Genomic DNA, 22,303 nt, shown 5'->3' with positions numbered 1-22,303 from the left:
TTAAGCATCTGCCTTCGGCTCAGGACATGATCCCAGGATCCTGGGATCCAGCCCCGCATTGGGCTCCCTGCTCCGTGGGAAGCCTGCTTCTCCCTCTCCCACTCCCCCTGCTTGTGTTCCCTCTCTCGCTGTGTCTCTCTCTGTCAAATAAATAAATAAAATCTTTAAGAAAAAAAAGAAAGAAAGAAAAGTAATAATTAAGAAAGCAAGAGTTTAAAAATTACGCTTCTTAAATTTCATCCAGGATCTGAACTCTGCACCATTTTACTTGTCCATCAACCATCAATACATGGTTTTATTCAACCATCAACACATATTTGGTGTCCTAGATACTGAAGAGATGGTAGCAAATAAATTGCTGAGGTCGTTTGCCTTTTTGAGCTTTTTCTAGCAGAGGAAGCAGACTGTAAACAAACAAGGAAATTTATAATATGTTCTGTGGTGATAAATGTTATGAAGAAAGGTAAAGCAAAATAAATAAGAAGTGGTTCCAATTTCAGAAAAGATGACCAGCAAGGCCTCTCTGATAAGTTGACATTTTCTCAAAGAGCAAACAAAATAAGTGAGCCACATGAATAGCTCGAGGAAGAATATTTCAGGCAAAGGACATTATGTGCAAAGCCTGAGGTAGGTGTACACCTGGTATAATTTTAGAAGAGCTGGAAAAGAGTGAGTGAATGAGGAAGATGGATCAATGAAGAGATCAGAGGTTTGATAATGGTAAGGTTAGATGGGAAGCCACTGGGAGGTGTTAGAGGAAAGAAGTATAAGATCTGACATGTTTTTAAAGGATGTGTACAATAAACTATTGGGGGTTTATTCTTAGCATATGGCATAAAAGTCAGATACCAATGACTTAAACACATGAAGTAACTTCAGAGGTAGGCAATCCAAGTTTCCATGCCACTAAGGCAACTCCAAAGTCATCAGGGTCCTGGGTTTCGCCCATTTTTCTGCTTCGCCATTCTTAATGAGCCATTTCATTGTCCAAGATGGCAGCTGAAAATGGAGCTATCACATTTACATTCCAAGAAGCAAAGAAGAGGAAGAAGGAAGGACAAATAGGGCATGCCTCCTATTGGGTCCACTCTACTTTAGGACATTTCCCAGATGTCCTGTACCACACCTCCCCTTATATCTCATTGACCAGCTCTTAGCCACAAGGCTATGTCTAACTGCAAAGAAGGCCAGGAAATATAGCATTTTAGCTGGATACATTGCTGCCCCAAATAAAAATTGGGGGTCTTCTACTAAGGAAGACAAAGAATCAGGAACACGAGAACCAATTACAAGGCCATTTGAAATGGTCCCAGCAAAAATTATGTTGGTTAGGACTAGGTTGGTACCAATGGAGGTGTTGATATATGAGGCACATGTCAAAGGTCTAGACAAGACTCAATGATGGATTGATCATGGGATGTGAGAAAAAGAAAGAAGTCCAGGATGATTCCAGTGTTTTTGGCCTGAGCCACTGAACATTTACAGTTCCAATAAGCAAGATGGGGAAGTTCCTTAAATTTAGATTCTCTGTGTATATGGATACTCAAAACTTGTCTCATTCATAAATAATAGGCTCTTCACCTCCTATCCACTACCCAATTCTAATCTTACATCCTCTATAACCTGAGTCCTCTGGACCAGATTCTGCCTAACTGCTTGCAACACATATTTTAGAATTAGAAATTTTACTTTTTTTATATTTGCTCCCTAATTAGTTTCTTTAGTGATATGCACATTATTGACATTAAGCATCATTCTTCACTTTTTCTCATATGTCATACGAGTTCCTAGGCCACTTACGAAGTATCCGTAAGTCATTGACTGAATCAAATTTGACCTGTGCCCCTTCCCTGTTTTCATTCTTTCTAGAAGCTATGACCCATACATGTATGACAAAAAACTCAGTTTCATTCCAGGCAACCCTGCTTCTTGCCAACAACTCCTGTACCTATATGTATAGAAACTGGTATCTACTACTTAGCCTCACCTTCCTACCAATGGCCCTACTCTCCAAGAGAAAGACAGGATCCTTCAGATAACTCCCTCTCCCTCTCCACAGGATGAGGGTTTGCTCTTCCAAACCTAGCTCACTTACTTCAAATAATTTGAGACTAAAATAAATTGCCTGGACTGGGAATATTAATAAAAACCACTTTTGGAAGGTGACAGGTTGGGGCAAGTATTTGCATTATTTTGATTTTGAAATCTCCAAGAGTGAGAAGCCAAGTGTATATTCCACATGTCCTTGCCTTTCTCTTAGCCTTTGCTCTCTCTCTGATGCCTCGTCCCCATCTTTAGTCTCTGGCCCTATCAGCACCTTTCCTTGATTGAACCTGGAACTAATGGGATATCCAGAGACTCAGCTGGGCAAGACTTTTAGCTGGGAAAGTTCTCCCAAATGATATCAAAATAAGGCAAAGACCCTGAGAGCCTAAAGGTCATCCCATCCCCCAGCAGCATTTGACTCCTGGTTAAAGGTCTACAAAGAGCATCTTTAAGTTGAAATTTTAAGTCTGTAATTTTCCTGTGTCATTGCTAGTCCTTAGGTAGTTGATGTCCATCAAAAGTCAGTATTCCCCAAAGCCACTGATCTTTCTCTCTCTCTCTCTCTCTCTTTCTCTCTCTCTCTCTCTCTCTCTCACACACACACACACACGCACACACACACACACACACAAAGACAGGTCAAGAGCTCAAGCTGACAGACCATTTTTCTTAAAGGGTACCAATTAATTGATTTGTCTGAAAACTTCTTCCTTGCTACCAGGGGGTGAAAAAAAACCTTCTAAAATATAGAACGTAAGACGCCTCATCAGAAAAACCTGATGCCATCCATAAGAGACAGGTGTCAATGTTACATCGGTTTATCCCTTTCAAAATATTTTATTTTCCCTTATGTAGCCATGCTCTTACTTCAACAAGAGCAAATGCCCCCGTAAGTGTTAAATATATTTTTAATGAAGAGTAATGTTTTAGTGCAGAGTTTTATAGCTACCCATAACTAATCACATTTCCAAAGCCATTTTCCTTTGCAGGTGAAGACCGACACTTTGATCACCATTCCTTATTATCAGCCACTGAAGTAGGCAGTGATTTTTATTCTCATTTAGCAGATAAGGAAACAAATGGTCAGAGAGGTGGACTAAGGACTCAGTCATTTGGTGACGTGGCGGAGGAGTTCAAATTTGCATTCTCGGTCTAGTCCAACCTCCCACACCCTAGAGCTATGTGGCCGGCTGTGCAATAAGGAAGCCTCTTTATATGACTTTCCATGGGACCAGGAAGTCAAAACCACAACAGGGTAAAAGCAGGAAGACATTGCTTTCTTGGCAGGGAATTTCAAAGGCAACAGCGTCAACCGGTTTCTGAGCATTTTGCTACATTGTGGGGGCTGCCCTGGACAAGCATGACTACAAAGTGCGTGAATAAAGACGCATATTCTTTGACAACACTGTTAACCTTCTTGTATTTGAAAAAAAATAAAATAATTAAGCTCTGTGCTTACAAGAAGCAAAAGACAGGGCCTTCATTTTGAACCCTCCGGCCACTTCTTCCTTTTATAGTGAAATTTCAATTTGTTCCCAGAGTTATCAGTCAAGTGCTGGAACTTATCAAAAAACTCCCCTCCCTCCTGCTCCCCCAAAGTGATAGAATTATATAGAGTAATGCCACCACCAAACTCCACAGACCTTTAACGTGCAGTAAGCTGAGGATGCTTGTGTTGGTATCAAGCAGCAGCGACTGGCCATTCTCTATCGTGACGTTGTCGCCATCTTGTGGCACTCTCTCAGGAAACCAGCTATGAGCCCTCGACCACCTCTGGCAGAACTGAAAGGAAAAGTTGCCCTGGAAAACAGTTTTAATGTTTTGTTTTGTTTTAAAGCAGGATAGTATGGAGGGGATCGATCTAAATGGAAACGTCTTAAACTAAAATTAATTTACATATAATGTCAAATGTCTCAATAAAATTAGTCATCCTCTCTTCCTCATACCACTAATTCAAAAAGGGAAAAATACAGAAAGGGCAAAGTTACACTTCAAATGTCTCTGTGTTGGCCACTGGAATTCTCCAACAATGTCCCGTTGCTAATGTTTTCTTACCTTCTTTTTTTTTTTTTTTCCAGGACAGGCCCCCTTCTACCTAACAGACGGGGTCGATTCCATTTTTTATTTTTGCAGACATGTATTGAGTCTTGAACAAAAAGTCATAAATAGCCTGGAATAGAGAGAATTAAAATGTTCTGCTTGATGGGTGGCATTTTGCTTTATGTAATTGGTATCATTTTTCACTGGCTCTACTGCCAAGTGTCCCTGTTTTATAGGAACATTCCTCTTTCCAAGTGTTCTGATCCATCCTCCCACTCTACCTTTTTTTTAATTTTTTTTTTATTGTTGCCTTTCCCTCTGAGCTTGGTGCATCAGTGCTGAAAACGAAATGCATGGGTGAAATGCCCACTGACTTCAAATGGTAGTCCAGAACCTTTGAGTGAGGGGCAGGGAGAGAGGCTGAGAGGAGTCGGGATGAGGAAGCAACCCCTCCCCACCCAGCCTCCAGTCTCCCTCCCAGAACTGTTAGCTTTCCTTTTTTAATTAATGGTCAGACTGAAGTCACATATTTTCGAAAGAGGAATGTGAATACCACAGAAAGCAGTATTCAGCTCATGCAAGAGGCCGAAAACATGTCTAAATGTCTTGTGCAGTTATGGGACTATAATTATGATAAGTATAATAAAATCAGAATCGAGAAGGTGTTTCCCTCAAGGTAGTGCATACAACATGTGTCTGCCTCTTTCCACATGCTTCTTCTTCCTGCCCAGATTCCAACCAAATGTGAAGCCTGAGTTCCTATAAAAGAACTGCCTAGAAGGTCCTCTCGTGAAGTGTTAGAGGCAGATGGGAGAAGATCATTAAGAAGGGAAGGCATGTTTATAATACCAATAACTACACCTACACAGAGAAGAGTACCCTAGAGTATTTCTGAGAGACAAAATGGAAAAATGTGTAGCCAGAAGAGCCAGCAGATTTTCCAGGAGTGTGTACTGACCCCTAGCTCAATAGTCTTGAGTTGTCTGCCCAACCCAATCACCAACAAGCCTTTGACATAAGGAAAAGCAGGATCTTTTCATTCTCTCCACCTACAAACGAGAAAAAAGCCAGTGACTCCTCTCAATTTAAGAGACGGAAAAGCAGAAGGCATATTGATCAGCAGCACCAGCACCATGAAAAGAAGGGCTGGTACGTGAGCATCTTTGCGAGCTGTATGAACCATATCCCCACGATGACCATCCATAGACTCAAAAAGTCAGAGAGAAGTTTAGCTCTCTACTGATTTCACACTGAAGCTAGGCAAAGGGAGGTGAAATTTCACAAAGTGGTCCTTAACAGGCTATACATTATATGTTCTTAAAATCTCTTAATTCACTCCCATAAAATCCATAAAGAGAAAAGGGGGGTGAATAGGAGGAAACTGGAATGGAATTAAGTGGTGAGAAGGTGGAAGATGCTGAACCGGATGAAGAAGGTAAAGTCAACAGCAGAGAAGGTGAACCACAGGACTTTCAAAAAAGCCTAAGGAGTGCCTGGGTGGCTCAGATGGTTGAGCGTCTGCCTTCGGCTCGGGTCATGATCTCCAGGTCCTGGGATCGAGCCCCACATCGGGCTCCCTGCTCAGCAGGGAGTCTGCTTCTCCCTCTTCTTCTGCCTCTCCCCACTGCTCCTGCTCTCTCTCTCTCGCTCTGTATCTCTCTGTCTCAAATAATAAATTAAAAAAAAAATTCTAAAAAAAAAGCCTGAGTTCCTAGAAGGTCAGAAATGGAAAGATTCTAGAGAAATCCTGTCCCTCCATTTTAAAGGAAGTCTCTCAGCTTAGAGCTGTGTAAGGTGCAGAGTCCCTCAGCACCACCATGACAAAATCAGGCTCAGGAGGTGGGGCCCAGGGAACTGTCATGTTCATGATCCATCAGATAACACTTCCGCATCAAAGTTTGAGCACGAACTCAAGGCAAGGGCTAGAGGGGAAGGAGATTATCCCAAAAAGGAACCCAGATGTTTCCTCCAAACCAGCCTCTGAAGCTCAGGGTCTTAAGGAAGGCCAGCAAGCCTGGTGAGATGGGGTGTGGATGAGTTAGTTGTAAGGAGTTTGAAGGATTCAGCAGCACAGCTCTTCCTGAGACATGAACCTGGTGATTACATCCATACCCCAACTACAGAACAACAAAAAAAACCAAAACTCAACCAAAGCTCATGACCCTTACGGTGGAAAGATCTGGAACAATTAGACATTAATTAGGTATGTGAGAGGGTCAAAGGAAGGCCATTCCATGGTATCTTCCATTAATTGAGAACATCTGAACACTTAACAATTAGCACTGATACCTGTTATCTAGAGCTGTCTTCCATGTGTTATAACATCTTGGGCCAGCCTGGCCACCTTCAAAAATTGCTACACTCAGCCCCCACCTGGCAAGCGGAAAGGTTAAATATTGTTATCTCCTCCTCACTGTTGAGGAAACAAAGGCTCAAAGAGTTTGAAGGACGTACCAGAGGCCACCGTGGTGACGACAGATGGGACCCATGCAGAGCAAGCTCCCAACTCAGATTTTTTCACTTATCTTGGCCTCTGCTGGAATGCTCTTCCTTGAAATATCTGCTGGCTCCCTCTCCTACTTCATTCAGGTCTCTGAGCAAATAATAGCTCCTACCCTATCTCCTTAATAAAATAGCACTTCCAATCACTCCCTGTCCCCAATACTGCTTTATTCTGGTGTAAGATCTTTAATTCTGTATGTTTTTATCATCTATTGAGCTTACCCAAACAAAAGCCAGGACTTTGTTTTGGTTGTTGCTAAATCCCCATCCCCCTAAAAAGTATCTGACACATAGCAGGTGCTCAATGAAAATCGATGAAATAATGTCCTAAGTGAATCATCCAACTGCTAATCCCATACACGCATTTACAGATGTTGCACACATACACACACACACAAACAGCCATGCATGTGAGTGCAACCACCTTCCTGATACAGTAGGTGAACAAAGAGGTGGAAACCCAGAATACTTACAAATCTGCAGCCCACGGGTTTGATCCATTGGGTTTGGCCCACATGCTTTCACATTGCTTTCTGCATTTTCAAGCTCTATTTAACTTAAACCAAATGACGGTGAGTGTATCTAAATTAGGACTCTAGACTCAGATTCTGTCTCCCTGTGAAATCTTTTATTTTCTTTCACCTTCAGTTTCTCTATTTAATGTGGTAGATTTCAAATGAATATAAATGTTAAGCATTAAATTTCAGGGGACCTAAGCTTCCTTTGTGCCCAAATTTCTCCTTAGCATAATAATGGTATCTTGAGATGTGTACATTTTTATGGATAGTTCATGCTTCAGTGCAAAACAATGGCTAAGGGGCCCCTGGGTGGCTCAGTCGTTAAGCATCTGCCTTCGGCTCAGGTCATGATCCGGGGTCCTGGGATCGAGCCCCGCATCGGGCTCCCTGCTCCGCAGGAAGCCTGCTTCTCCCTCTCCCACTCCCCCTACTTGTATTCCCTCTCTCGCTGTGTCTCTCAAATAAATAAATAAAATCTTTAAAAAAAAAAAAACGATGGTTAAATACTAAAAGTTCTAAAAAATTAATGCGCCTCAACTACCCAGCAGCCACCTGGGGAAGTGAAAGAGAAACGTATCGCCATAATTGCAAGGTGTCAGTGAGCCTGTAGTTACAAACACAAGATCTTGGCTCTTGACTTTTTCATATGACACACTGGTAGGTAGCGTCATTCCTTGTGTCAGCGGTAGTCCTGCGACTACCAGGGCAACACTCCAGGAAACTGTGGGAGTGGCTCACTTTCCAACATTTTATCTTCTGATCCCCAGCACTTTGATCCAATTAAGCAAAAAAGAATGCTAAGAGGATTTTTTTAAAAGATTTTATTTATTTATTTATTTATTTATTTATTTATTTATTTGAGAGAGAGAGAGCACAAGGTTGGGAGAGGAGCAGAGGGGGAGGAATAGATGAGAAGGAGCAGAGGGGTAAGAGCAAAGGGGAAGAAGAAGAGGGGGAAGAGGAAACGGGAAGGAGAAGAGGGGGCAGAGCAGAGGGGAGGGAGAGGGAAAGGGAGAGAATCCCAAGCCCCCTGAGCTGAGCGCAGAGCCCTAAGAGGGCCTCCCTGGATCTCAAGACACTGAGATCATGAGCTGACCCTAAGCCAAGAGTCAGATACTTAACCCAATGATCTACCCAGGCGCCCCTACTAAGGATATTTTAAAAGACATCTTGTCAATATACCAGAAAGCCTCTCAGTTGATACCAACATGATGTATTTGGTGAAAGCCATGTTCCGTGTCACCACCCCAGCTGGTCAATGCAGGTTTCATTTCTACTGAATATAAGCTCTTTCCCCTATACTGCCCAGGGTGCTCAGGCTTTAGCTTTAGTTTTCTTCTTTGAGATAAACAAATGACTCATTGCCATCCCTAAAACCATTTCTTCACAGGCCTATGGGGGCGGGGGTGGAAATAGAGATTTAAGAACTATCCAGAACATGCCCTCATCTTTACCTCAGTACATACAACCTCAAATAAACCTATACCACATATATATATATACACACACACACATATGAGCAAAAACTTTTCTGCCTCAGCGAGGAAGCTTATGCAATTTGTTTTCTTCTTACAGCATGTCAGCACTTCTCTGAACTTCAGGGAATGTGCAGTGTCTGCAAATCTTACATGTCACCTTAAATGTACTTGCAACACCACCAGAGTCATCTTGAAAGAAGTCATTGATCAGCAAGTTGGAACACCAAGCACAGCAGAGACCTATTTGTGAGCGTATGTGTCAAGCTGGGCTGGTGGAGGAGGCAGAGTGGGGGCCTCTCTCCAGTCACAGTGTCTCCTGGATGACAAAGACAAGGAAGAACGGTCTTGACACCTCACCAGAATGCCTTCTTGAGCATGCAGGCTCAGGAAACAGGAAAAGACAGGTCCCTGTGACCAACATTCTCTCTACCCCTGACCCTCATTTTCTCCAAAGGTTTTGTCATCATGGGAACACTGTATACTTGTTTATAGTCCATCAACCTCCAATAAAATATAAGCTTCATGAGAGCTTCTTGAATTTCTGCTGTACCCCCAGTTCCAACAATGCCTGGCATGTAGTAGGCATCCCCAAAATAGGTTTGAATGAATGGTCAGCTCTTATTTGGGCTCCTAATCACTATGCCATCACTTAATAACTAAAATGATTAGACATGAAGCTGCAAATTTTTTTCAATGCTCTTTCACATAGAAATGTTTTTTTAAGTTTTATGAAAACAAATGTATTTATATTTTCTCTTGTGACATCCTCTTATTTTATGCATAGGACACCCTTTTTTCATTCTGACATAAACATCACTTATATAGTCTTCTTGATTTGTAGGGTTTTATATCTGTCTGTTAATCCTCAACGAATTTAGAATTTATGTTGGTGAGAGGTTTCCGATTTTTCTTTGTTTTTTCCCCCAAATAGTTAGCTGTCTTTGCATCATTTATTAAATAACATTTGCTCTCCCAACTAATAGTCTTGGCTATTTTAATAATAGTATTATAATGTTGGGTGACATTAAACTTGTGAGCCAATTAAAATCCCAAACATTTTATGTTTGAACTAAGATAAAGGCATCTATTCCAGGTGCATGTGACCTCATCCTTGTTCTTAAGGTGCTCATATTAACATTGAGAAAAAGATAAACAGCCAGATAATTAATATAAAGTGTAATAACTAAAGGGATAACCAAGATGCTATGGGGGTTCAGCAGATTAGCTGACTGACCATGGTTGGGACTACCTTAGAGGTGAAACTCAGTTTACTAGTCACCTTTTCTTTTCTTTTTTTAATCTGGACACTGCAGATAAATTAAGACAGGCTGAGATTATTTCAGCTGATTATGAAACAAAAAATGCTTATTTTAGAAAAGTCAACCATCTACAAATCTAGGATTACGAATAGAGCCTCTGACCTATAATCTAATAACTCCTTAGGGAACAAAAAGGAAATTAAATTAGTTTGGCATAATTTGTTCTTACTGAGCTCATGCTGGCTCTAAGTGATCACTTTCTTTTCTTGGTGCTTATAAACCCTTCATGATTATGAGATAACATGAGAAAGCCCTTCCACACCATCCAGCACATTGACTCCTCAAAGAAATGGCAACAATACCTTTTGCCAGAGACGTGTGCCCAGTTCAAATTTCCCCATCGTCCCTGTTAGAAAACAAGGCAATTTACTAGCTTACCTCTGGGTTCTATACACATCCTAAACTCCCATTATTTCACAACAAATATTGATATTAACTGAATGCTTCTTACATGTAAGTTATTTTCACACTTTTGAGCTTCAGGGGACTATTAACAGTCTGCAAACAGGACAAATTTACAGAGCCTCTCTTTATCTTCTCTTCCATGTGAATCTTCAGATCTCCTCTAACAAAGACTCTTCTGAATTATAAACTAGGAGATCATTCCACTTGCCAGAGAAAGTAATAATGACAATGATAGCTACGGATTCTTCCATTCCTCTTCTATCCCAGGCACTGTGCTAGACATTTTACTTACAGTATCACTACTTCCTCACAACTGAAAAACACACGTATTACCCTCTCTACTTTAAATTGAAAATTTAAAAAATTTTTAAAATTAATAATAATGGCTACATATTTCTGCATGCACTTAACAAGTATAATCCCGCTTCCTAATCCCAGTCTCTTTTCAGTCTTCCTGGAATGACAAAGCAGGTGGACCTCTGGATTCAACAAATATTTATGGAGCACCTGTTACCTGCCAGACACTGGTCTAGGCACAAAACAAAACAAATCCCTGACCTCATGGAGCTTATATTTTAGGGAGATAAAGTTAAACATATAAAACAAATAATGTGAGGGGCGCCTGGCTGGCTCAGTCCGTTAAGCGTCTGCCTTTGGCTCAGGTTATGCTCTCAGGTTCCTGGGATCGAGCCCAAAGGCAGGCTCCCTGCTCAGGGGGACTCTGCTCCTCCCTCACCCTCTGCTCCTGCCCCCCCCCCCACCAGGTCGTGCTCTCCCTCTCTCTCATTCTCTCTCTCTCTCTCTGTGTCAAATAAATAAAATCTTTAAAAAACTAAATAATAAATAAAAATAAAACAAATAATGTGCCCTGAAAGAAAAAAATAAATAAAAGCAGGGTGAAGAGTATCAGAAGTGCCAGGGTGGAAGGAGCTATTTTATATCTAGCGATCAGGGACTGCGCCTCTGATAAAGGACTGGAGCCCGAGGAGTGGAGTATGAACCAGAGGCTATCTGGGAAAGAGCTTAAGGAAGGAGCATGCGTGGAGTGCCACGGGGTCAGCAAGGAGGGCAGGCTGGGCGGAGGTCTGAAGGAAGACTGCACAGCTCCATAACCTTCCTGCTGATGCAGTGGGACGTTGGTTTTCCTTTAAGCCACGGCATAAAGGCCTCAAGGTCTTTATATGCCACAGAGAAAAGAATCATGTAAAATATTCAGTAGTACGTAACAGGGTCAGCAAACTACAGCTTACATCGGTCCACCCACTGTTTGGATAAATAAATTTTTATTGGAACATGGCTTTGACCATTCATTTGCCTATGGTTTACAAGCTGCTTTTAGTTTGTGACAGAGACGATATGGCTCACAAAACCTAACATATTTACGATCTGGGTCTTTATAGAAAAAGTGTGCTGACTCCTGGAACGTTCCAATTCATACTACTAGGTTAGCAATAAGGACTGATATTGCCCAAGTACCTGTACTACGCTCAGTACAGTACATCTATATACTCCATCAATATTTAAATATGTTCAAGATGAAACTTTCTATAATTAAAAATAAATAAATATAATACAGCTACTTAAGAGTGTGGGGACTGGCAAACCAAAAAATCTTAGTGAAGGATATACACCAAAATACTGGAAACTGGTTCAGTTCTCCTTATCTTCCAAGAAGCAATAATCCAGGTCTCTGAAGGCTACATCAATGCAAATAAAAGCAGGGGCAAGTGTGTATGTGTGTGCGTGCGTGCACCACACACACGTCAATGCACACATACACTCATAGAGCCAAGTCAGAAGATTGACAGATACATGCTTGCCTTTTCCATGGAGCTGACACACTGCCATTTAACCAGCGAGCACAGAGCATGTGTTTCTGTTCCCAGTCACTAGTAAGAGACAAGGTTAACATTTTAAGTGATGGACTACAGCACGTTATTTCCCCATGCAATGGACCCATGACTGCACCTCCTTTGAAAACACTTAATTTCAGTGATTGAATACACGGAAGTACACTTTCCCTGCTATGAGCCTTTGATGGCTCCTCCATTTCATACACCAGGGGAACCTTTGTCCCCTCCTTCTCTCTTTTTTCCTCCCCTTTATACCTGAAGGGAAACAAAAATGAGTATGTGGTGGCAGAGGGAAAAGAAGGAAGCCAGAGAAGGAAAACCATTTATAAGCATCAGTGTATTTTACAATAGAAGTATTCACAGCCATCTGCTCTAATTACTTTTAATGTTTGGGCTACCATCTTCATACTGTAGAAATAATGATCTCCTTAAGGGCAAAAAGAAAAAAAAAATTTTTTTTTACAGAAACAAACAAAAGTTGATTACATTTCGCTCCCAGGCTGAAGAACCATCAAGCTACTTTGTAGTGAGCAATCAGTTAGGAAAGTGGGTAGGTCTCTGATTAACACCAACAAATTGGGTTCCCTTTGTGGTTACTCCCACTCCCTCCTTTTCCCACCTCTCTGGAAGAGCCGTGCCCACAGCTCAGAGAGGGCAAGGAGCTGGTAGGCACATTTCAGGTCTGAGGTTATTTCACACCGGTTCCTTACATTTGGATCAGAGCCAGAAAAGGCCGGGTCTTCTGCCAGACATGCCCTGCCTATGAGAAAGACTGAATATGGAGATGAATATTCTACTAAAAGTACAGATCATCTCATGGAGTGAGCTCCTGGGAGGCCACCCCGCACCTGAACTCCTCATGGGAAGCTAGAACTAACGGCCTCATGAACGTCTCCAGGAATAGAAATTACCCAGACGAGGCCCATTCCTTGGTAGTCCAGGACAGCCCAGGACTAGGTGAAATAGGTAGAGGCCGGGAAGACTTGAATAGATCACCGCAACACCAGCAGGACCTTGAATTTCACAAAGGCAATGGCTAGAGACCTTCTCAAATCCCCAAATTCAAGCATACTACCTGTATTAAAGAAGAATCCTGAGGTGGCCCCCCGGAATTCCTGCACCCTGTGTATGAGCCCAGCATAATCTCCTCCCCTTTAGTAGGAACAGAGCTGGTGAATATAATGGGATAGCACTCCCATGATTAGGTTTCGGCAATGGTGAAGGAATTCTGCAGGAGCAATGAAGTTCAAAAATCAGTTGGCTTTCACTTAAGCAAAGGGAGATGGGATTCACCTACTCAGGAGAGCCCTTAAAAGAGAGATCACCCCACTGGCCTTGAAGGAGTGAACTGCCATATCACAAAGAGGACCATGCAACCAAGAACCAAGAGCAGCCCCTAGGACCTGAAAATGGTCCCCGGCTAACAGCCAACAAGAAAATGAGGACCTCAGTCCTACAGCTGAAAGGAACGGACTTCTGCCAACAACCTGAATGAGCTTGCAAGAAGACCCTGAGCTCCAGATGAGAAGGTAGCAAGGATGACTCCTTAATCATTTCAGCCTTGTGAGACCTGGAGCAGAGAACCCAGCCACTCTGTGCCCAGACTTCCAACTTCCAACCTAGAGAAACTGAAATAATAAGTAGGCATCGCTCTAAGTCACTGAGATTGTGGTTACTTGTTATGCAGCAATAGGAAGTGAATATGGCACCATGATGGCCTTCTCTGGAGAGTCATTTTCATTCGTTTACAGTTGGGTTTCCCCCCCTTCATTGAGCTTACCTCTCAAAAGGATGGATAACAACACACCAAGCTGATGGCCAGGTTGTTCTTTCAGTGACCCCACCCCCCACACACACACACACAGAGGACATGAAATATAATTTTTTTAAATTTATGATGCCAAGAAGTTTAAATTAAGACCTGATAGAGACCTTGTATTTGTTCAGGAAGAGCTAAGACTACTGAAGATAAAGAGCAAATGCCACAGGACTGCTGTCCTCACAACCTCTCTGTCTTGAAGCTGAAAAAATGCAAAGCCTTCCCGATCCTGAACACAGCCAAAATGTGTTTCCTTTAAGAGATACCAAGAATATTTAAAAGTCCCTATTCTGACTCTACTTCTGAGAATAGTATTTGAATATAATTGGCTTTAATAGCACTACTCTTTGGCTTGCATTGCTTCCTTAGGAAAGAAGATCTGACTGACTTTTTTATTCCCTCACAAGAAAAAAAAAAGAAAAAAGACAATGCTTTGCACGGGAAAACCAAGCTCAGAAACCAGAGAAATCCATCCTGTACCTGGTATCTTCACCTGTCTTGACTAAATAACTTTTCCCTCATTCTTTAAGCTTCAGAGTAGAGATTAATAGACTTTTTTGGAAGGACAAAGGGAATGTTAATTTAGGTTTTTAGCTCTCCTGATATCAAAAGAACATTATGTTTTATCTTTGAGCATTCATGCATGTATCACCTGGTATTTAATGATGCAAAAGGTATTCACTTTAAAGCTAATACCACAAAATTATCAGTCCTACCTAAGGAAGGAGAAAGATGAAATGATGTGTTTCAGAGCTGGGATGAAATCTCAAGTATCTAGAATTTGTGGAACTTGCCCAGGCACTGCAGTGCTGGTGCCTTTTTTATATATACAGATTATGCCGATTAAAATCATCACCATCATCTTCGAGAATGTTCACTGGGTGCTTACTAAGGGCCAGGCATTGGGGTACCTACCCCTGTACCCATGAATGCATAATTGAATTTCTAAGCTCTTAGAGCCCGGTTTCAAGTGCATTGTTCCCTTTACTCCAAACACATCCGCCACACATTGTCCCCTTTCTGCCAAACTCTGCTTATTGGTTCCAGATGCAATGAATCATCTACTGACTTGAGTGACATTAGAGGTAAACACCAAGGTAAAATGTAGAGATAATTGAATAACACCAACTACCAGTAACAGCAGTCCAGGCAAAGGAGGAAATAGACCCAGAGATTGCAGATAGGGCAGTCTGATGGAAACCCTCCACTCTCAGGATCAAAACCACATGCCATTTTGACATGATGGAAAAATATCTGTGTTTTATTTTTCCAAAATTTCATATGCCAGCTATCAGTATGGGTAGTGGCAAGCGGGTGGTGACATAATCTAAATGTCCCTGTGATTAAAAATAAAACATCTAAAAATCAACTGCCATCTATTTAGTATATCAAAGCAGTGTGCTTTAAGCTATCTTTAAAATACATATATAATTTATTTTTTTGACCGCTGATAAATAAGATTAATGAAATGTATGCATTTTCCTTTCTAGCAAACTCTTCTTCAGAGAAAAACCTCATAAAGCAAAAATGTTTCAAAGCCTTTTCAAAAATTCATAAAGCTCAATATAATTTCCAGGTAGAAAAAAAATGCACTTTAATCATTTGCTTTACAGTCACCTGGAATTCATTGTATACAATGCACATAATGTAGAAACATGGGCTTATAACATATACACTTAAGTTTATATAAACATTTGAAAAAAGGTCCATATATATATATATATATATATATATATATATATATATATATCTTTAAAGGCAGAAAATTCAGAACCCTTGGCAAATACCAAACAATCCACAGACATAGTCATCACCTAAGAAGCTCCTCAAAGTTTAGAAGTTTGAAAGCCACGAAGACCCCTATGAAATGAGCCAGAAAGCAACAGTAATCAACTATACAGGGATTCAAGACCAGAATAATTCAATAAGCAATATAGAGAGGGATTGGAGGCCATCTGCAGAGATGGCCTTTCTGCAGAATTCTCTCAGCTTCGGAGCATTAGCCCCTTGCTGGAAATCAATCCCTTAACTTGCTGAGGATTAATTATTCATGTGGCCTCTGTTTTGCCTTAAGAAAATAGAAATTTCTCCTTTCCCCATTTTCCCGGCTCTCCATAAGTCCCTCTATTACCTCAGAGTTGCTGAAAGCTTAGGTATCTGTTCCAATGCAGTGATCTCCCCTTGTCTGTGGGGGATACATCCTAAGACCTCCACGTGTGCCCGACACTGCAGGCAGAGCAGTGAACCTTACAGATACTGTGCATTTTCCTATACATACATACCTTCACGACGTTAAGTTTGGCAATGATTTCTTGGATGTGACACCAAGAGCACAGCAACAACAAAAATAAAGTGGACTTCACCAAATTAAAAACTTTTGTGTATCAAAGGACACCAATAGAGTTAAAAAGCAACCCATGAAATGGAAGAAAATACTTGCAAATCATATATCTGATAAGGGATTAATATCCAAAATATATAAAGAACTCCTACAACTCAGTGACAAAAACCAAACAACCCTATTTAAAATGGGCAAAGGACATTTCCCCAAGGAAGATATATGAATAGCTAATAAGTGTATGAAAAGATGTACAAGATCACTAACCATTAGAAAAATGTAAATCAAAACCATAATGATACCACTTCACATCCATTAGGATGGCTGTTAGTAAAATAAATAAATAAAAATAACAGGTTTTAGTGAGAATGTAGAGAATTGGAGTTCTTGTGCATTGCTGGTAGGAATGTAAAATGATGCAGCCACTTTGGAAGTGATATGGCAGTTTCTCATAAAATTAAACATAAGATAGGGCTCCTGAGTGACTCAGTCGGTTGAGTACCCGACTCTTGGTTTACGCTCAGGTCATGGTCTTGGGTTGTGGGATCGAGCCCCATGTCAGGCTCCATGCTCAGCAGAGTCTGCTTGGGATTCTCTCTCCCTCCCTCTCCCCTTCTGCCTCCCCCACCACCCCACTTGGGTGTGCATGCACCATTTCTCATTCTCTTTCTCTCTCCCTCTCTCTCTAAAATAAATAAATAAATAAAATCTTTAAAAAGAAATTAAACATGGGATTACCATATAACCCAACCTTTTCACTTCCAGGTATATATCCAAAAGAATTGAAAGCAGGGGCTCAAATATTTGTACCCCCAAGTTCATAGCAGCATTATTTACATTAGCCAAAAGGTGGAAGCAGCCCATGCCTTCATCACAATAAATGGACAAACAAAATGTGGTATATACATACAGTGAACTATTATGCAGCCTTAAAAAGAAAATTTGGGGGTGCCTGGGTGGCTCAGTCATTGGGTGTCTGCCTTCGGCTCGGGTCGTGATCCCGGGGTCCTGGGATCGAGCCCCACGTCGGGCTCCCTGCTCTGTGCGGGGCCTGCTTCTCCCTCTCCCACTCCCCCTGCTTGTGTTCCCTCTCTTGCTTTGTCTTTCTCTGTCAAATAAATAAATAAAATTTAAAAAAAAAAAAAAGAAGAAGAAAATTTGGCACATGCTGTAACACAGATGAGCCCTGAGGACATTATGCTGAGAGAAATAAGCCAGCCAGGGGCGCCTGGGTGGCTCAGATGGTTGGGTGTCTGCCTTCGGCTCAGGTCATGATCTCCAGGTCCTGGAATCGAGCCCCACGTCAGGCTCCCAGCTCAGTGGGGAGTCTGCTTCTCCCTCTGCCTCTGCCTCTCCCTCTGTTTGTGTTCTCTCTGTCTCTCTCTCTCTCTCTCTCAAAAGAATAAATAAAATCTTAAAAAAAAAAAGAAGCCAGCCACAAAGGGACAAATATTGTATGATTCTACTTAGATGAGGTACCTATGCTGATAAATTCTGTCAAAAGCAGAATGGTTGGTTGCCCAGGGCTGGAGGCAGGAGACATGGGAAGTTATTCTTTAATGGCTATGGAGTTTTGGTTGGGGAAGAGAGAATGTTCTGGAGATAGACAGTGGTGATGGCTACACAAAAATATGAATGTATTTGAACTATACTTTACAACTGAATATAGTTCAAATGGTAAATTTTATTTTATGTGTTTTGCCATAATTTAAAAACTGGGGGGTAAAAAAGACTTTTTTTGTTTTTATTTAAATCACTAAACTTCTTGGTTTCTCTAGTTCTCTAGACCAAAGCAACAGAATAAAAATGAAACTTAGCCAGTTGTTTTGGTGCTCCTAAAGAGCCTCGCCAGGCATTGGGGAATTTTAGAGCACTCAGTCTCCTCATTTCAGATGAGGGCACTGGAGCCCAGAGAGGTTAAATGACTTTTTCAAGGTCCTGAATAAAACCAGATGAACGAAGGAAAAACCAAAAAAGAAGACAAGTGTCAGCATACAGGTTTGCCTTATTGCTCTGTGGAGTGTGGGTTTGCACACTGTGTGAGTCTACGTGCATGGACATGTCTACAAGGCCTCTCTGCTTGAATCCCTGTTCACCTCTCTGGAGACGTCACCCACCTACTTCGCCAAATGAGAAGGGATTCAAAGGAACCAATGGGAGAACGTAGTGGAAAAGGCTCTAGCACATTTGATTTGCCCCTGCAAAGTCTGCAGGTGAGAGACTGTGGTTAGAGGTGCCCAAGGCCAGCAGAAGAGGGAAAAAAGGGTTGGGATGGGTGCTAGCTTCGTGTCACTGCTGGACAAAGGTGACCGCTGGTCCCATCAAAGGGAACAGATCTGAGGTGATATAAAAGGATTTTTTCCAAGAGGTGGACTGGACCACTGGGGGAGAGCAAAGCCCCCCACCCCATAAAAGCAATGGGCCAACCATTCAGAGACAGGTGCAGTTCAAGGACGTCAGCAGGAGGATTTCTGATGAGCCCACAAAAAAGCCCAGGGGAGACTGAACAACTATACATCTCCCACCCACTGAGCACATGTTAACATGCCTTGTAACTGTGCCTGCCAAGTGTCGTGTGTCCTTTTACTCTCACCCTCCATCGCCCGGAGTCAACTCCTAGAAGAAGTGGGGAAGGAGATGGAAAGAAGAAATAACCATTCCCCCACTGGAGGCTTCCAAGCCACCTGGAGGTGCGAGAGTCTTTAAAGATTGACGAAAAGCTTGAGGTTTTGAAATTACACTGTACTGAACTGGAGTTGGGTGATAATTAGAGCCCAACAAGACCAACACATTCAAAAGCAGGTCATAAGGACTTAAATGTAGTCCTTATTCAGGAAGAGGTTACTGAAGATCTTGGCCAGGGCCATTTCAGTGCTGAGGGGCTGTCAAAGCCAAGAAACTTGAGGGGAAAGATGGAACAGAGGTCAGGAACTGGAAATAGCAATGGTGTTACCCTTTCAACAAGCATGGCTGGAAGGGAATGAGTGAACACAACCACTTTGTGAAAGGAGCCTCACAGTCCAAGGAAGATTAGGGAAAGTTCGGAGTTCTTTGCTTAAGATTAAACAGTTTAGCTACTGAGGAAAATGAGCTAACTGAACAAGAGATATTGAAAATGGAGAAAAGAGAGGGGGTCATTGAGGATGTCAAGTGGTGCCGAGAGGAGGCAGTCTAGAACACACAGGCAGAGACACCAGCCTCCTTCTCTGTTCATCCTACGAACAATGGCGGTTCCCACGTTTCCATCCCCTTCTTCCTCATCTGCCCATTCTTCCTGGATATTGTCACTACCTCCCATAGCCTCTATTATCATCTACCTTATAACACTTCTCAGATGTAGATCTCAAACCCCGAACCCTCGCCTCAATTCTAAACAGCTTCGTATCTCCGTATGTTACGTGGAGCACTCACCCAGAGCATGTGTAAACCTGCGTTCATTATTTCCCTCTTCCCACACACTTCCACACTCAGCCATCAATACCGAAAATACCACTTAATGATGCCACCATCCACCAAATTACAGAGTCCCCCCCCACCAAAATTACAGTCACCTACAACTCCTCCCATTCTTCACCTCTGACATCCAGTAAGTCCCCGAACTATGACCATTTGCTTCGCAAATGCCTCTCAGCTCATTCTATTCCTTTCCACGTGTGGGCTATAGGAGGTGTTCGTCTCTCACCCAGATCTTCTTGACTACAGGCTCCATGAGGGCAGAGAGCAGGTCTGTTTGTATGTGTAGAGTTTAGCACAGTACTTGGCCCACAGCAGGTTTTTAATGAATACTTTCTGCTTTCACTCTGCACATATCCTTCCACTCATCTCCACCACTAATACCGCTAACATTGTCTTCCTAGGAAAATGAACATCACTAATTCATATCCTCTCCCTCTCTCCCTTCCCCCCCACACACACGTGCACACAGGCACACACACCTGGCTCGCCCCCCACTCCAACACTAAAGCATAAAGTCCAAATTCAAATAAGTATATAACTCTCTGCCCCATAATGTAACCCTCACCCCATAATTGGTCTCCCCTGCCTCATCTCCCGCTCCTCCTGATGCCTCCCCTGGGACATGTCCCATCCTCAAGCTATGCCAAAAACCACAGCGCCTCCTAAACATACTGTGACCATGCTCATGTATATGTTCCTTCTCTCCTGAACAAAAGAGTTCTCTTTCAAGATCTGGCCCCATTTTAAATTCCCCTGTGATGGCTTTGTTAAGGCTCTTGAGAAGCTATTCTTTCCTCAGCACCTGCCCTGCACTCTGCTCTTACTGCTTTTGGGGTTCATATTTACATCAGCGCTTTACCTTGCTAGACTGTAAGTTCTCCGGGGCGTGGTCACCTGTGTGTTACAAGCCACTAGCACAGAATGGCACGTAATGGGCACTGACCAAGCCAATTAGAGCAAATTCATGAATTAGTCCTGCTGTGTGGAACAGGCAGCCAGCAAACAGTGGACTGCGGGGACACCAAAAGCTTTCTCTTGCTTGGAATTTTACAATTTCCTTGTCTTCTGTGGAAGTTATTCCGTGTTTTTGAAAAGATTACAGAATATATTCATCAAGGCATAACTCAAACTGCTCGCATTGTGTCTGCTGACAGTCTCCGGAGCGGCTTCAATAAATTGATAGCACTTATTTGTAATTGGCAACCCCCATTTGCATGCAAATAATTAATGTGCTAGAGTCCATAAAATTGATTTTTCTCTTAAGTTAAATATTCCGCCTAGAATCTTGTTAGTGTATCAATTAATGAAGTTTTACTATATTCAACCAGTAAACATTTATTGAGCCAGGTACTACGGTAGGCCCTAAGGATAAAACGATAACATAAATCCCTGCTCTCAGGAAGCTCACTGTCTAGAAGAAACCAACATAGAACCCAATTCTTACAGTACCACACACACTTGCTTCTTTTCTTAAAAGGGCAAAATCTGGATGTTTACAGGAAAAAGTAGAGAAGATAAAAGCTTAAAGAGTATTCTTAGGAATACTCCCCCAGACTATGATCCTACTTGTAGAAACATAATTACTTGGCTTTTAAAAAGAAATCATTCTAACTTTTAGTACTCTGCACAATATAGCCCACTCAACATGATCCTATATTATTTTTTTAAATTTTATTATGTTATGTTAATCACCACACATTACATCATTAGTTTTTTATGTAGTGTTCCATGACTCATTGTTTGCATATAACACCCAGTGCTCCATGCAGAACGTGCCCTCCTTAATACCCATCACCAGGCTAACCCATCCCCCCACCCCCCTCCCCTCTAGAACCCTCAGTTTGTTTTTCAGAGTCCATAGTCTCTCATGGTTCATCTCTTCCTCTGATCCCCCCCCCTTTATTTTTCCCTTCCTTATTATTAAACCTTTATCTGTGAGCCGAATCTCATTGAAATCTGTAAATAATAACGGAACACCCACCCATTTAAAGAATGTAACTAGATTCCTTTTAACAGCAAGATGGTAGACTGCTTACAATTAATGATCTTGGCAGCACCACAACATTTGTCCAAAATCAGTCCGCTTCTTTAAAAATCTAAACAGAACTGTTCCCTTGTTTTGATGAAAAATGGAAAAAAGCCACGGGGCTCACAAACCTCTGTTAGGGACTCATGCTTGCCCCCCAAGAGAATCAGCGTAACTACTCTGAAGAAATCCCTGATACAGCACCATCCCCTGATACACACGCCCTCTACAGACTCTCCCTGTGACCCTCAACCTCCACTCGGATCGGAGTCACACAAAACCACAGTGCAACCCGAGCCCAAGTTCCTTGAGGCAATGGTGGCCACAGAGCCCAATCAGAGAGGCTCCAAGATACCCACACCAGACCACCTCTGAGGCATCTGCCCTGGCTCCTTAAACGTAGCACACCACACCCTGAAATGCAGGCCTTGCTTACTCTGTGCCCAGGGAGCCTTGCAGGGCTGAGGAAGGAAGCACACTCCACTGTGCTGCTAGCAAAACTC

General features: G+C 42.2%; 1 protein-coding gene across 1 annotated transcript in view; it reads right to left on the bottom strand.

The window, feature by feature from the left end:
• PKHD1 (PKHD1 ciliary IPT domain containing fibrocystin/polyductin) overlaps positions 1-22,303 on the bottom strand; it is a 443,829-nt gene that overhangs the window by 308,149 nt on the left and 113,377 nt on the right. Inside the window, exon 35 of the mRNA XM_078054411.1 lies at positions 3,690-3,846. Within this exon, the coding sequence (XP_077910537.1) occupies positions 3,690-3,846 (157 nt within the window). The remainder of the gene's footprint in view (positions 1-3,689; positions 3,847-22,303) is intronic.

The sequence above is a fragment of the Halichoerus grypus genome, chromosome 9 (genome assembly GCF_964656455.1).
Source record: "Halichoerus grypus chromosome 9, mHalGry1.hap1.1, whole genome shotgun sequence".
Lineage (NCBI taxonomy): Eukaryota > Metazoa > Chordata > Mammalia > Carnivora > Phocidae > Halichoerus > Halichoerus grypus.
This window is presented reverse-complemented; position numbering and strand designations above follow the sequence as displayed.